At 41.9% G+C, this 15,090-nt stretch overlaps 1 protein-coding gene across 3 annotated transcripts in view; it reads right to left on the bottom strand.

Moving 5' to 3' along the window:
* Positions 1-15,090, bottom strand: part of LOC137654690 (methylenetetrahydrofolate reductase (NADPH)) — a 153,438-nt gene that overhangs the window by 22,422 nt on the left and 115,926 nt on the right. For 2 of the 3 annotated variants that reach the window (XM_068388569.1, XM_068388567.1), the window contains exons 2-4: positions 6,000-6,127; positions 4,742-4,916; positions 4,317-4,420 (exon numbers count right to left, since the gene is read on the bottom strand). In XM_068388569.1, the coding sequence (XP_068244670.1) occupies positions 4,317-4,420; positions 4,742-4,916; positions 6,000-6,105 (385 nt within the window). In that variant the 5' untranslated portion in view covers positions 6,106-6,127. Of the gene's footprint in view, positions 1-4,316; positions 4,421-4,741; positions 4,917-5,999; positions 6,128-14,605; positions 14,734-15,090 lie in introns of those variants that run through there. The other variant, XM_068388568.1, reaches the window with a different exon arrangement.

The raw sequence follows: 15,090 nt of genomic DNA, 5'->3' as shown, positions 1-15,090 counted from the left end.
TGAAATACAAATAAAAGCATGATCTTGGATGATACAGCTAAAACGAGGGGCACCGATATTGAAATCAAACCCATTGTATGGAGAGTGCACAGTTTTTCTAAGCATCGTTGGAGCACACAGCTTCACTGCCTTCCAACTTTTACTTTTCAATTGTTCTCACTGGTAACCTAATGGTCTAACTGCTTTAACTTTGGCTTCCTGCAGTTTTCAACTTTAATTTGAAGAGAGATACTTTGGACAAAACCTTTGATTCTAGAAATAAACCAGAGGTCTCATTAACCCATTTCAAAATAACAATAAATCCTATCACGTAAATTATGGTTAATCCAATTATCCCTGTAACACTAAAGGATGCGCTAATTAAACATCTACATTCCAACTTACTATCATAAACTACATTCAAAATAACAGCAGAGAACCACCACAACCTAGATCTGAGGCCCTAGGGCTGACACTAATTCCCAACGCTTAGAATAATGATTCCCGACTAGCCATCACTATTTTCCCATGGCTCTATATTCCCTGCTGAGCTCTTTAGCAATATTGCCTGACCTTTTTATGTACAATTCTTATTCATTCAGACAAAATATGCATTAAAAGGAAAGAATTAAAAGCAATGAAATACTTATCAAACTTTGATGAACAATTTAGTAGTAAATACTGGATATTCTTTTCTCTTTTTTAAATAAAGAATATTATACTGTATGTAGAACTATGTTCGATACCTGATCGTGTAGGTTTTCATGGAAGTGAAACTGTAGACCACTGACAGCAAGCAGAAATCTCTTTACATTTAACAAACACATGATTACCGGTTGAAAAATTAATTGCATACTTCAAACAAATCTAAATCAAGGTTTAAATAAAAAAAAAACATGTGTAATTAACACATTTCTAGTCACCATTTCAGAACCAAAATAATCCTAATGGTCCCTGAGATATTCATAGCGACTCATGTAAATCTCTTCTACTTAACACACAAGCCTGTGTATGTGTACTGTATGCCCCTATACTTGTTTACTCACAATTAAGTAAATATATGCTTCAAATGAATATATTTACACTATGAAAATCACAGATTTTAAAAAGTAATTTGTATTTTTCCTCACTATGCAAACCTAAGTCCTTTAATAGGAATACGTTTTCAGCGTGGTTGGAAGTTAACGAGGCGTCGGTGGTTACTAGTGATTGGCGGAAAAGTTCTAACCCCCACCCCCTCAAAATAGCCCCCTTGACCTTCACCTAGGGCTTGCGGGGTGAATGAGGTGGGAAGTATAACTTAAAGGACTCTGGTTTGTATAGTCATGATAAATACATATTAATTTTCAAATTTGTGATTTGTTCCTACATTAAAAGCCTTTGTCGTACCTGGCTAAAATTCTGAAATGTCTAAGCACTTGGACCTCCTGAAAATGAGTGAAACTTCAATCCACTTCTTATGGCACAATTCGTCGAATGTAAAATGCCAAGTTTCTATCCTTACTTACAGGCAAATTTACGTTCTTGGGAGAAAGTGATGGTTGAAGTGAGGACATGCTGTGTAGGAGACCGCGAATATGTGAAGGCATGCAAGCACTGGTAAGGGTGGTCTTAGTAGCACGCTCGAACAGGTACATGCACTCCAGTAGGAGTGCATGCGTGCGCAGTAAATCGCAACTCTCATCAATCGGTCTTTAGAACTTAGTCTACAAAGGGGAGGAAGAGTTGGTCACTTCCATCCCGACAAGCAGTATGTGATAAGAAAAAGGAGCCCTCTCAGGTGTCCTCTGTGTTGTCTCGTCATCTCTCTGGGTCATCTTATCTTTATCTTTGGAGACGGGAGTCATGGGGACTCCCGTGGCTACACTGTCTCTCCAACAGGAAGAGAAATGGTAGGAGTCATGTATAAGTGTCTCCTATTGCAAGGCCTCTGAGACTTTGTCCATAAAGGGGGAAAGAAAAGAGGACCTTCCACCCCGTCCACCAGTGAGTGAAGAGATGAAGTTGTGTGGCTTCTGCCCGATAGCAACAACACCCAAAGGATGGAGATCCTAGGAACTCCATGCAGATACTGCACCCTCACGTGATACACACCATCCAGACATGGGAACACGCTGACGATAAGAAGGGCAGTGTATCTCCCTTTCAAATCGACATCAGCAGACACTTCTTCCCACTAGGGAGGGAATAAATAGCAACAAGAATGATGTCACACCTGTATATTGGCATGTTACACAGACAACTGTCAGTCAACTATAGTTTTTTGGAAAACTGCAAAACCTACATATATTCTTCATTAACATTCTCCACACACAACAAAGAGCCAACATTTATCTAAAAGAAAAAATCAAAGATTAAAACATCCAGTTGAAGGTGCCATGAGTACTTCTGTACTATCCTACGTCATATTCTTTGGTGGCTAAAAACAAAGTGGCCCCCCACCAGTAACTACCGACAACTCGTTAAATTTCCAACAGCTGAAGTCCAGGTACACTGAAAACAAACTTCTATTAAAGGACAAAGGTTTGTATTTATGTGGGAACTATTTAAATAATTTCTATTATTTAACACATTAAAATTTATTATGGGAGTACGGTTCTTTATCATAAACTATTTGAATTTCTTATAAAATTGATTCCTGAAGAGGGAATTATGAATTGAATTTGGCAGTACAGTATTCTTAGTGCGACTGAAGAGGATTTAAATATTTCTATCTAGCCAAACAACCCACCAATTACTGGAAGGACATCATTTTAAGTGCATTACTTGTTTCCACCTAAGCATCGTACTCCTTTGCATTACCTAGTCACTAGGGGTCAAGAGGATAATTAAATAATGAATGGTTTCTATTTAACGGTAGAAAGAAATTTAAGGGACAAATCAGTATTACTTTCATTTATACTGGTTCCAGTATTCTACTCAATTTCAACAAGACGGTCTATACCTTTCTACAAGATTCAGAGCCACGTCTTTCCTTATATGTACTCTTTGTTTTGTTTTGCTCTGGTAAAAATTTGGGTTGCTAATTATATCAGTCTTCATCTTTAGAAAACTAAGGAGTAACTGATCTACAGAATGAATTGGTCTAGAGGCCTGGTAGAAGCTAAGGTCGCTCATGAATAGCAGAAACAAGGGATAAGGCAATGCCCTAGAGACTGACTATATATACCTATAATCAGCAAGCCCCTCTCCAAGCTAGCATTACAGAGGGCCAGGCAATGGATGCTGATGACTCAGCAGGCAGACATAGAAGCTCTCCATCCCCAGCTCACAAAAATGGTAAGGTTGCAGACACTATTCAAAACTATCGAACTTGAGTGGGTCTTGCATTCCAGTCCAACTGATTGCAAGTCAGGGATGTTTCCAATAAGCTATCACGACAATTTATATGATTGAATTTCCACCATTGCTGAAAGCCTCATGTTTGCATAGCAAGCCTTCATTTGGAATGCCAAATAGTTCGACATTTCATTTGTAATCAATAAAATTATACTAATTATGCTTTCAGGATCTCTGCCAAATGGAGACAGTTTGGGCATACTCTTTGCACTCCTCAAGAGAGATTAGTTCACCAGACTTTCAACTGGGCTTCTCTAGACACTAGAAGAGTTGGAAGACCAAGACCTACATGGCTGAGGACTATGAATCGTGCAGTAGGAGATGACGAATGGAGAAGTATTGATTTAAAAGCTCAAGATAGAGACGACTGGCGAAATCTAACTAAGGCCCTTTGTGTCAATAGGCGTAGGAGATAATGATGAGGATAAATTATATTAATTCACTATCAATAAAATTATAATAATCATACTAATTTGCAAGAAGAAAAGGTTATGAAAATTTTTCTTAGAATCACATTGTGAAAATGATTTTAGTATTATTCAATTGTTGTGTAATACTAGACATAAGGTTTAAAGGATAACATTTACTATCGATGTATAGTAGTAAAGTCATGCTCAGCAATATTTCATTTTCATAAACTTTGTCTTACAGTTGACCAAGTGAACTTAAAAATATACAAATTTCTACATCTATGTCCAATTTTCCTCTACTAATCTGATTACCATACATTCGAATACTGCACTAGCCATAACTACTAGCAGCACATTCTGATATTGTTGAAATCATGCAATAACGTTATTGAAATCCACAGCAATGGGTTACATGTAGCACAAATGCTGAACCAAACAGAGTCCTTTCTGTGGACCATATGTAACTGAAAACATTTTTGCCAAATTTAGTTCCTCGAGAATCCCCTACAATAAAATCACCAGCAGTATCATATACACTTTAGTTAAAAGCAACTCTCACACACCAAAATTTCTATACAGAGTACATACCAGCAATGGTCAGGGACGATGTTTCAGAGTCCCCACCAGGGTTGCCTGCGGGATGCCAGGTGACATCGCAAAACAAAGGATCGCCCTCCCTCAGTCTATCAAACCTGAAAGAGTAGAAATGTTAATCTTCTTCTATTAACATGCTTTTTTTCTCATTTTGTATGGGGTAAGCACCGTTGCCTTCCTTTTGAGGGGTACACCATAGTCCCGATCGGCTGCCCTGATTGACAACACTTAGAAACTCGGTAGAAACATCAAGTAAGGGAGGTAACTTTGGGCGAGGCATTTAAAAATGTTTCCATAAACTCAGGAATCCCTAAGGGAAAGTCTTTAAACATGAATTTCCTTCCATTGCTCTTCCAACTCTTACAGCAGATATCGTAAATAACACGATGGTGAAAACAGTGACGATAATACCAGCTCACCTGGCTATTAGATTAACAGCTCCACCTCTTGTTCTTGGAGGGAAAAATTCCAATGAAAAGAATTTATCATTGGATTCGATACGATTTTGAATTTTTTCTTTGAGGTTGTGATAGCCGCCAAGATAATCAGGTTCGTACGAATGGTTGATCTCCTCATCTGTGTGATGGAGATGCTCTGGAATAAAGGGGAAAAGACAGATGAACAAATTAATAAATCCAGAATCCATTTTTAATTTTCATAATAAAGTATGAGAGTGTGATAGTAAAATAATTAATCCTTAAATACAGAAGAAATGAAGTTTAATACAGTACCTAAATAAAAAATATTAAACGATATCATTATTATTATTACTTGCTAAGCTACAACACTAGCTGGAAAAGCAGGATGCTATAAGCTCAGGGGCCCCAAAAAGGAAAATATCCCAGTGAGGAAAGGAAACAAGGATCAAAAAAATATATCAAGAACAGTAACAATATTAAAATAATTTTTTCCTTGTTTCCTTTCCTCACTGGGCTACTTTCCTTGTTGGGGCCCCTGGGCTAATAGCATCATGCTTTTCCAACTAGGGTTGTAGCTTAGCAAGTAATAATAAATATAATAATAATGATAATAAAATGTTAGAAGTTCGTTGTCTAAAACATAAAATGAACATGCTTCGAATGAAAGTAGAAAACAATAACTTATCTCATAATTAAGACAAGATCGATAACTTTACGTAATTTGTCTTAATTAATATTAGAATTTATTTTTATTTTAATGCTCAGTTTGAATTTCTTAGTTAATTTCAATAATCCTTAAGAACCCAAGTATTTCTTATCATAACTATCTATAGACCTCTACTTTCTGTTGACTTTGTAGTACAATAGAGTAATGTTAGCTTTGGCAAAAGAATTGTGTGCTATGATATGAAAATCTTGACTAAATTTATATCTTGTGAAATATCTATCAATTAACATATCAAGCCACATGACTTTTATTGACATTACAGTACAGTATGTATATTTTCTCTCCTTCCCAACTCAAAAATTAAACTGCAAAACGAAATACAGTAAATCTAATGACAAAGGAAAATGGGAGATGTGAGGATAACCTATTGATTACAAAAGCAAATCTAAACTATACAGTAACTTACAGTTCAAACTTTAATAATTTTGTATTATATCTAACTAAATCAAGCTTAAAATGAGGACAATTAGATAATGGTAAGGAATAAGATGGCTGTTTACATTTATTTTTCTGGCACAACATGGTACAAACCTATTCCTGCATTTTGCCCATCTCGATGGCTCAGAAACTGCTTTAGAATCGGCAGAGCAGCGGGTGTTCCTGGAGATGTATGCTCCACTGAACCTTCTCTAACCATTTTGCCCGTTAATATTCAGCACCTGGAAAATAATCATTACAAATCTGGTTACAAAATTATAAGTGAAATCTTTCTTATAATAATCTTGAACTATAATTGATGTACATTAAATGTAGTTAAATCGAAAGAATAACACAAATCTTAAGTTATTTATATTTTTCCTAGCTCTACTTCTTTTATTTAGAAATATGTTATTTTCCTTAGTAAAATAAATTTTTGAATATACTTATCCAGTGATCATGTAGCTGCAACTCTGTTGCCCGACAGAAAAAACCTACGGTCGGGATACGCCAGCGATCGCTATACAGGTGGGGGTGTACAACAACAGCGCCATCTGTCGAGTAGGTACTCAGATACTTCTTGTCAACAAGAACCAATTTTCTCCTCGGTCCACTGGGTCTCTATGGGGAGGAAGGGAGGGTCCTTTAATTCATGATCACCGGGTAAGTATATTCAAAAATTTATTTTACTAAGGAAAATAACATTTTTCAATATTAATCTTACCCGGTGATCATGTAGCTGATTCACACCCAGGGGGGTGGGTGGAGACCACCATACATGTTAACAATAGAAGCTAAATATCCCGTATTTCATAAAATAAATAAGTACCTGGTAAGGAAGTCGACTTGAACAATTACTCTGCCTCTTTAAGTACGTCTTCCTTACGGAGCCTAGCGATCCTCTTAGGATGCTGAGCGACTCCTAGGTGCTGAAGTATGAAGGGCTGCAACCCATACTAAAGGACCTCATCACAACCTCTAATCTAGGCGCTTCTCAAGAAAGAATTTGACCACCCGCCAAATCAACCAGGATGCGAAAGGCTTCTTAGCCTTCCGTACAACCCAAAAACAACAATAAAAAGCATTTCAAGAGAAAGATTAAAAAAGGTTATGGGATTATGGGAATGTAGTGGGTGAGCCCTCACCTACTACTGCACTCGCTGCTACGAATGGTCCCAGGGTGTAGCAGTTCTCGTAAAGAGACTGGACATCTTTAAGGTAAAATGATGCGAACACTGACTTGCTTCTCCAATAGGTTGCATCCATTACACTCTGCAGAGATCTGTTCTGTTTGAAGGCCACTGAAGTAGCGACAGCTCTAACTTCATGTGTCCTTACCTTCAGCAAAGCATGGTCTTCCTCATTCAGATGAGAATGGGCTTCTCTAATCAAAAGTCTGATGTAATAAAAGACTGCATTCTTCGACATCGATAAAGCAGGTTTCTTAATAGAACACCATAAAGCTTCTGATTGTCCTCGTAAAGGCTTTGTACGTCTTAAATAGTACTTAAGAGCTCTTACTGGGCAAAGTACTCTCTCTTGTTCGTTTCCAACCAAGCTGGACAGACTTGGAATCTCGAACGATTTGGGCCAAGGACGAGAAGGGAGCTCGTTTTTAGCCAAAAAACCAAGCTGTAAGGAACATGTAGCCGTTTCAGATGTAAATCCTATGTTCCTGCTGAAGGCGTGTATCTCACTGACTCTTTTAGCTGTTGCTAAGCAAACGAGGAAAAGAGTCTTCAAAGTGAGATCTTTAAAAGAGGCTGATTGAAGCGGTTCGAACCTTGCTGACATAAGGAACCTTAAAACCACGTCTAAGTTCCAACCAGGTGTGGCTAACCGACGCTCCTTTGAGGTCTCAAAAGACTTAAGGAGGTCCTGTAGATCTTTGTTGGTGGAAAGATCTAAGCCTCTGTGGCGGAAGACTGCTGCCAACATGCTTCTGTAACCTTTGATCGTAGGAGCTGATAGGGATCTTACATTCCTTAGGTGTAAAAGGAAGTCAGCTATCTGCGTTACAGAGGTACTGGTTGAGGATACTGAATTCGCCTTGCACCAGCTTCGGAAGACTTCCCATTTTGACTGGTAGACCTTGAGAGTGGATGTCCTCCTTGCTCTGGCAATCACTCTGGCTGCCTCCTTCGAAAAGCCTCTAGCTCTTGAGAGTCTTTCGATAGTCTGAAGGCAGTCAGACGAAGAGCGTGGAGGCTTGGGTGTACCTTCTTTACGTGAGGTTGACGTAGAAGGTCCACTCTTAGAGGAAGAGTCCTGGGAATGTCGACCAGCCATTGCAGTACCTCTGTGAACCATTCTCTCGCGGGCCAGAGGGGAGCAACCAATGTCAGCCGTGTCCCTTTGTGAGAGGCGAACTTCTGCAGTACCTTGTTGACAATCTTGAACGGGGGGAACGCATAAAGGTCTAGATGGGACCAATCCAGAAGAAAGGCATCTACGTGAACTGCTGCTGGGTCCGGAATCGGTGAGCAATAAATTGGGAGCCTCTTGGTCATCGAGGTAGCGAACAGATCTATGGTGGGCTGACCCCACAGGGCCCATAGTCTGTTGCAAACATTCTTGTGAAGGGTCCATTCTGTAGGGATGATCTGACCCTTCCGGCTGAGGCGGTCCGCCATGACGTTCATGTCGCCTTGAATGAACCTCGTTACAAGCGATATCTCTCGATCTCTTGACCAGGTGAGGAGGTCCCTTGCGATCTCGAACAACTTCCTCGAATGAGTCCCTCCTTGCTTGGAGATGTACGCCAAGGCTGTAGTGTTGTCGGAGTTCACCTCCACTACCTTGCCTAGAAGGAGGGACTTGAAGCTTCTCAAGGCCAGATGAACTGCCAGTAGCTCCTTGCAGTTGATGTGAAGTGCTCTTTGATCCGGATTCCACGTGCCCGAGCATTCCCGACCGTCCAGTGTCGCACCCCAGCCCGTGTCCGATGCGTCCGAGAAGAGAAGGTGGTCGGGGGTCTGAACAGCCAGTGGTAGACCTTCCTTGAGAAGAATGCTGTTCTTCCACCAAGTCAGTGCAGACTTCATCTCTTCGGATATAGGAACTGAGACTGCTTCTAGCGTCATGTCCTTTCTCCAGTGAGCAGCTAGGTGATACTGAAGGGGTCGGAGGTGGAGTCTCCCTAACGCGATGAACTGGGCCAGCGATGAAAGCGTCCCTGTTAGACTCATCCACTGTCTGACTGAACATTGGTTCCTTTTCAGCATGCTCTGGATGCATTCTTGGGCTTGACTGATTCTGGGGGCCGACGGAAAAGCCCGAAAAGCTCGACTCTGAATCTCCATACCTAGATAGACTATAGTTTGGGATGGGACGAGTTGGGACTTTTCTATATTGACCAGGAGACCCAATTCCTTGGTCAGATCCATAGTCCATTTGAGATTCTCCAGACAGCGACGACTTGATGGAGCTCTTAAAAGCCAGTCGTCCAAATAGAGGGAGGCTCTGATGTCTGCCAAATGTAGGAATTTGGCAACATTCCTCATCAGTTTGGTAAACACTAGAGGTGCCGTGCTTAGGCCAAAGCACAGGGCTTGGAACTGGTAAACGACCTTCCCAAAGACGAACCTTAGGAAAGGTTGGGAGTCTGGATGGACGGGGACGTGAAAGTACGCGTCCTTTAGGTCTAACGAGACCATCCAGTCTTCCTTCCTGACCGATGCTAGCACCGACTTCGTCGTCTCCATGGTGAACGTCTGCTTGGTGACAAAGACATTGAGAGCACTGACGTCCAGCACCGGTCTCCACCCTCCTGTCTTCTTCGCTACTAAGAAGAGACGGTTGTAGAAGCCCGGGGATTGATGGTCCCGGACTATGACTACCGCTCCCTTTTGTAGCAAGAGAGACACCTCTTGCTGTAAAGCTAGCCTCTTGTCCTCCTCTCTGTACCTGGGAGAGAGGTCGATGGGAGTAGTTGCTAGAGGGGGCTTGCGCAAGAATGGAATCCTGTACCCTTCTCTGAGCAACTTCACAGACTGTGCGTCTGCACCCCTGTTCTCCCAGGCCTGCCAGTAGTTCTTGAGCCTGGCTCCCACTGCTGTCTGGAGAGGTTGGCAGTCAGACTCTGCCTTTTGAGGACTTGGAACCCTTCTTCTTTTTGCCACGTTGACTATCGGCACGGATACCTCCTCTGCTGGAGGTTCTGCCACGAAAGGGCGGAATGAACCTAGACGCTGGTGTGTCCATCCTAGGTCTAGGCACGGAAGGTAAAGCTGTGACTTTACGTGCGGATGACGCCACCAGGTCATGGGTATCCTTCTGGATCAACGAGGCGGCAATCCCCTTGATCAGCTCTTCAGGAAAGAGACACTTGGAAAGCGGAGCAAACATCAACTCTGACTTCTGACATGGTGAGATCCCCGCCGACAAGAAGGAGCAAAGGTGATCTCGCTTCTTAAGAACTCCCGACACGAAAGAAGCCGCAAGCTCGCCAGACCCATCCCGAATGGCTTTGTCCATGCATGACATAATGAGCATGGCAGAGTCCTTATCCGAAGGGGAGGTCTTTCTGCTTAACGCTCCCAAACACCAGTCCAGGAAGTTGAAGATCTCAAACGCACGAAAAACGCCCTTCAAAAGATGGTCCATGTCCGAAAAGGTCCAGCAAATCTTGGAGCGTCTCATAGCCAGTCTGCGGGGAGAGTCTACCAGGCTTGAGAAGTCGCCCTGGGCAGAGGCAGGAACTCCCAAGCCGAGATCTTCTCCCGTGGCATACCAGACGCTAGATTTGGAAGCAAGCTTGGTGGGGGGAAAGATGAAGGACGTCTTCCCAAGTTGCTTCTTGGCCTGCAACCACTCTCCCAGTACCCTTAAAGCTCTCTTGGAAGAGCGCGCGAGTACGAGCTTCGTAAAGGCAGGAGCTGCTGACTGCATGCCTAAAGCGAACTCAGAGGGAGGTGAGCGTGGGTCTGCAGACACAAACTGGTCCGGATACAACTCCCTAAACAGAGCAAGGACTTTCCTAAAGTCTAAGGAGGGAGGCGTAGTCTTGGGTTCGTCTATGTCGGAGTGTTGATCGTCCAAATGAGCAGCTTCGTCGTCATCAGATATTCCTTCATCCGAAAGCTGAGGAGGAAGCGGCAAAGGAGTAGAAGAAGGCTGAACGGCTGAATCCGGCAGCACGGGTGCATGCGTAGCTGCACTGGATCCAACATCATGCCGCTGCTGGTCAGTCTGAGAGCTGGCAACAACAAAAGCGGAGTGGAGGTGCGTGGTGGGGACTGCCGTGGGTTGCGGAGACTGCCGCAATGCGTCAAAACACGACCAGCTTGATAGCACCTTCCCACTGCTGATGCGGTAGCTCACGCATGTCAACGGAGGGTGCCGCATGTCGGCTAACGTCAACATGCGTCTGGCAGGGTCGACTGCGCATCGGTGGTGGAGCTCTCACAGCCGGAGTGTGGGAGCAGGCAGCCGCAGTGTCTGCTGAGCGCACAACCGTGGCAGGTTGTAGGTTAACGGGTGCAGCGTCAACCCTCTCAGCACGATACTCCTGCATAAAGGAAGCTAGCTGAGTCTGCATAGACTGCAGCATAGACCACTTAGGGTCTACAGTGGTTGGTGCGGCAACAGACGGAGTGATTGCCTGCTGCGGAACCACTCTACCTCTCTTGGGAGGTGTGCTGTCTTCGGAAGACTGCGGCGAGTCCGAACTGACCCAGTGGCTACACCTGGGCCGTTGGACTCGCTCGGAAGGGACCTTGCGCTTGAGAGGTCGTGAGACCTTAGTCCAGCGTTTCTGGCGAGAAACTTCTTCCACGGACGAGGAATGAATGGGCTCACTCGTCTGTTTGTGGGTGGGACGATCTCTGCAAGATACGTCCGCAACCACTGAGGGTACATCTGTACGCTGATCAAGGCCTGTCGAACCCTTTGGTCCTTCGACATTGCTTCTCCCCTGGGCTTGGGAGCTTGCAAGAGGTCCCGGACTGGGAGGACGACTGGCACGAACAGATGCACCCTCATGCGTAACACTGACACTGACACTTTTCACCGCACTTGCACTCACTATACTTCCCACTGCACTTTTCTCCTTCAACTCTTTGACGTCGGCCAAGAGTTGATTGCGGTCATTCGCTAATGACTCGACTCGGTCACCAAGAGCCTGAATGGCACGCATCATGTCCGCCATCGAGGGTTGATGAGAGCTAGTAGAAGGGTCGGGTGTCACCACTACAGGGGAAGGAATAGGTTGTGGGGCATGGGGAGAGGAAAAATCAAAAGAGCGAGACGAACTCCTCCTGATCCTATCCTTCTCTAGCCTACGTGCATTCTTAAGGAATTCATTAAAATCGAATTCCGAAAGCCCAGCGCATTCCTCACATCGATCTTCCAATTGACAGGATTTACCCCTACAATTGGAACAAACGGTGTGAGGATCTATAGAGGCCTTCGGAAGACGCCTAGAACAGTCCCTAGCGCTACACTGCCTGTACTTGGGGACTTGAGTAGGGTCAGACATCTTGAATTAGTCAAAGGGGAGAAACCAAAATCTATCCAAGTCGTCAACAAATAATCCAAAATCTAATCAATAAAGCTTGATAAGGTAATGATAATAACTCCTGAACAGCGAAAGCTAATATCTAGAGAGAATACATCACCAAAAAGCGTGAAATCAACTCCAGAAACAACAGCGTATCAAGTAGGTCTTGCCGGTGGCACGACAGAGGAAAAATTGGTTCTTGTTGACAAGAAGTACCTGAGTACCTACTCGACAGATGGCGCTGTTGTTGTACACCCCCACCTGTATAGCGATCGCTGGCGTATCCCGACCGTAGGTTTTTTCTGTCGGGCAACAGAGTTGCAGCTACATGATCACCGGGTAAGATTAATATTGAAAATTTATTATTGTATAAGGTACGTTGAGGGGGTCCAGTGTCCCCAAAGCCAGATAGGACCAGGTTGTTTTGAATACATTCATGTATTGCTCTCAAAAATTTATGAAATTTTACTATGGGTACAGTTGGAATTATACCAACATCCCCTTACACAAGTAGTATTCAGCGTCCTATGTTAGGTTAGGGAAGAATAAGTTTGGATGAATTTTTATATTTCTTTCAATAATTTAAGATGATGCTGGTTAAAGTAAGAAGGAAGCCCACCATTCTTGAAAACTATGTCCCTGGTTAGCTATGACTAATCGGCTAATATTAGTGAAGGTTAGGTTAAGAAGGATCCCAGTAATTGCTCGTCCTATGCATGCTCTGCAGATACTTTAATTTCTAATAATTATACATATGAACCAGGTATTCTTTCAACAACTTATCCCCGACTAATGCATTTCCGTCCAACATTCGCTCCAGTTGATACAATGGTGAATTTTTAACATTGAGCCGATACTAGTGAAATCAAACATCCCTGTTCCTCACTCGTGTCTTTACTCACTGACGGGGCTTAACCGTCACTTACTTAAACTGACGTAGGATGGCATGTTCACAGAAAATTGTATGCCAAAGCATATGTAAACAACGCATGGTAAAAATTTGATAATGGAGTAAAATTTATAGTTTTTGATGCCCTCCACTCAAATATATATTTCATTAGTTCTTAAATTACTCATGAAGCTAAAGGAAATACAAAAACATACGCTTTATACTAAGTATACTATAATGATAAAAATACAAATAGAACGTAAGATAAACAATAAGTAAAATGTGCAAGGCATAGTTCATATATTAGGAAAGGAATTAATATTTGTTTAGACACAAAATACAATCTTTGTTCTTTACTAAGAGATAGATTCAGCATGAGCAGGTGTTCTCACCAAATCTATCTCCCGGTAAAGAACTTCACATTTGTATAGTATGGAAAAATACAAATCATAAATTTATCATTTCATAAAATTATCACTGGTACATAGGCTAAAATATTAAAAACTCTATACAGTATCGTATATATAAGATACGAAGCCTTTGTAGTTGGTTAGGACAGACTGGGTGTAAAATTTCAAAAGCTATGACTGCAAAAACACATTTTAAAATTGAAATCACCACCTAACCTAAAGTTCAACACCTAACCTGACGTAGCAACGGTATCCATACCTACCGGGGAGGAGGAACACACCCCTTTGGACTGCCATATCCTTAGCTTACCCTAATACCAAGTCTCAACTTTCTGTTAACCACATAACAAAATCGATATACCAAGTAATACGAGTTTACAACCATCCAATTACATGCACTCTTTTGCCTAAAATATATAACATGAGTTGAGAAGTTACAAATGGCGTTTACTTGGTAAAGGTTGCGAGTCATATTGTAGTTGAGACTTACCTAATTATATCTGTGGAGCCTTTGTAGTTTGCTGGGACAGAGTGAAAAACCACATTTTACCGACACAAGAACATCACCTTACCTAAACTAACCAACTTAACCTAAGGTTCTTCACCTAACCTAACCTAACCTAGGAGACGTATCCTTAGACTGCCATACTCTCATCTTACCTTGTCCCAACGAACTACAATAACCCCATATCTGTATTGCCTAAGACTAAAAATTTCCAATTAAATGCAAATGGAGAATATATGCAATTGTATTAAGTATCGTAGTAGACAACTACTCGCTGTGGTAAACATGACATAACCGGCAGGGTATAAACTTGACTATTTCCAAACCAAACTGGTTTGGAATCACGCAAATAAAATTCTGGAAATTATTGTCAACACAGATTCCTATCTTAATGTTTGCAAGCGTGGGTCACCGTACCTTAAGTATATTAAAGCAGACAGGTCATCAAAGTAACGTAGAATGGCACTCGAAAACGTCTGCGGTTGAATGTAAACAAACGTTCGGTCATGTTCCTCGGTCACCTCTAGGTGTTCGTTCGTTTGTTCGTAGCCAAATCTAGAATTTAAATTACCGTCTCACAAAATGAATGTATTTCATCCTGTAACCACGAACCTTAATACAATTTATCTTGCTATTTAATTCTGATAAGAAATCGTTGCGAATTTTGTTATGACGCAAATAGCTCACTAATGAAAGAAAATGCAAAGAACTATGAAACTAATGAAATTGATCTCATGGCATTTCGATGTTTTTTTTTTTTTATTGAAATCAATCACCTTTAAAACCTTTCAATCATATTTACTTAATATTACCTAAGGCCTGGTTCTTGATATATTTTCCATTTAAAAGTGGATATATCGTTTCATACTGTCAAATAAAAAGAAATTACAATATCGTGAATT

This window comes from Palaemon carinicauda, chromosome 15 (assembly GCF_036898095.1).
Source record: "Palaemon carinicauda isolate YSFRI2023 chromosome 15, ASM3689809v2, whole genome shotgun sequence".
Lineage (NCBI taxonomy): Eukaryota > Metazoa > Arthropoda > Malacostraca > Decapoda > Palaemonidae > Palaemon > Palaemon carinicauda.
This window is presented reverse-complemented; position numbering and strand designations above follow the sequence as displayed.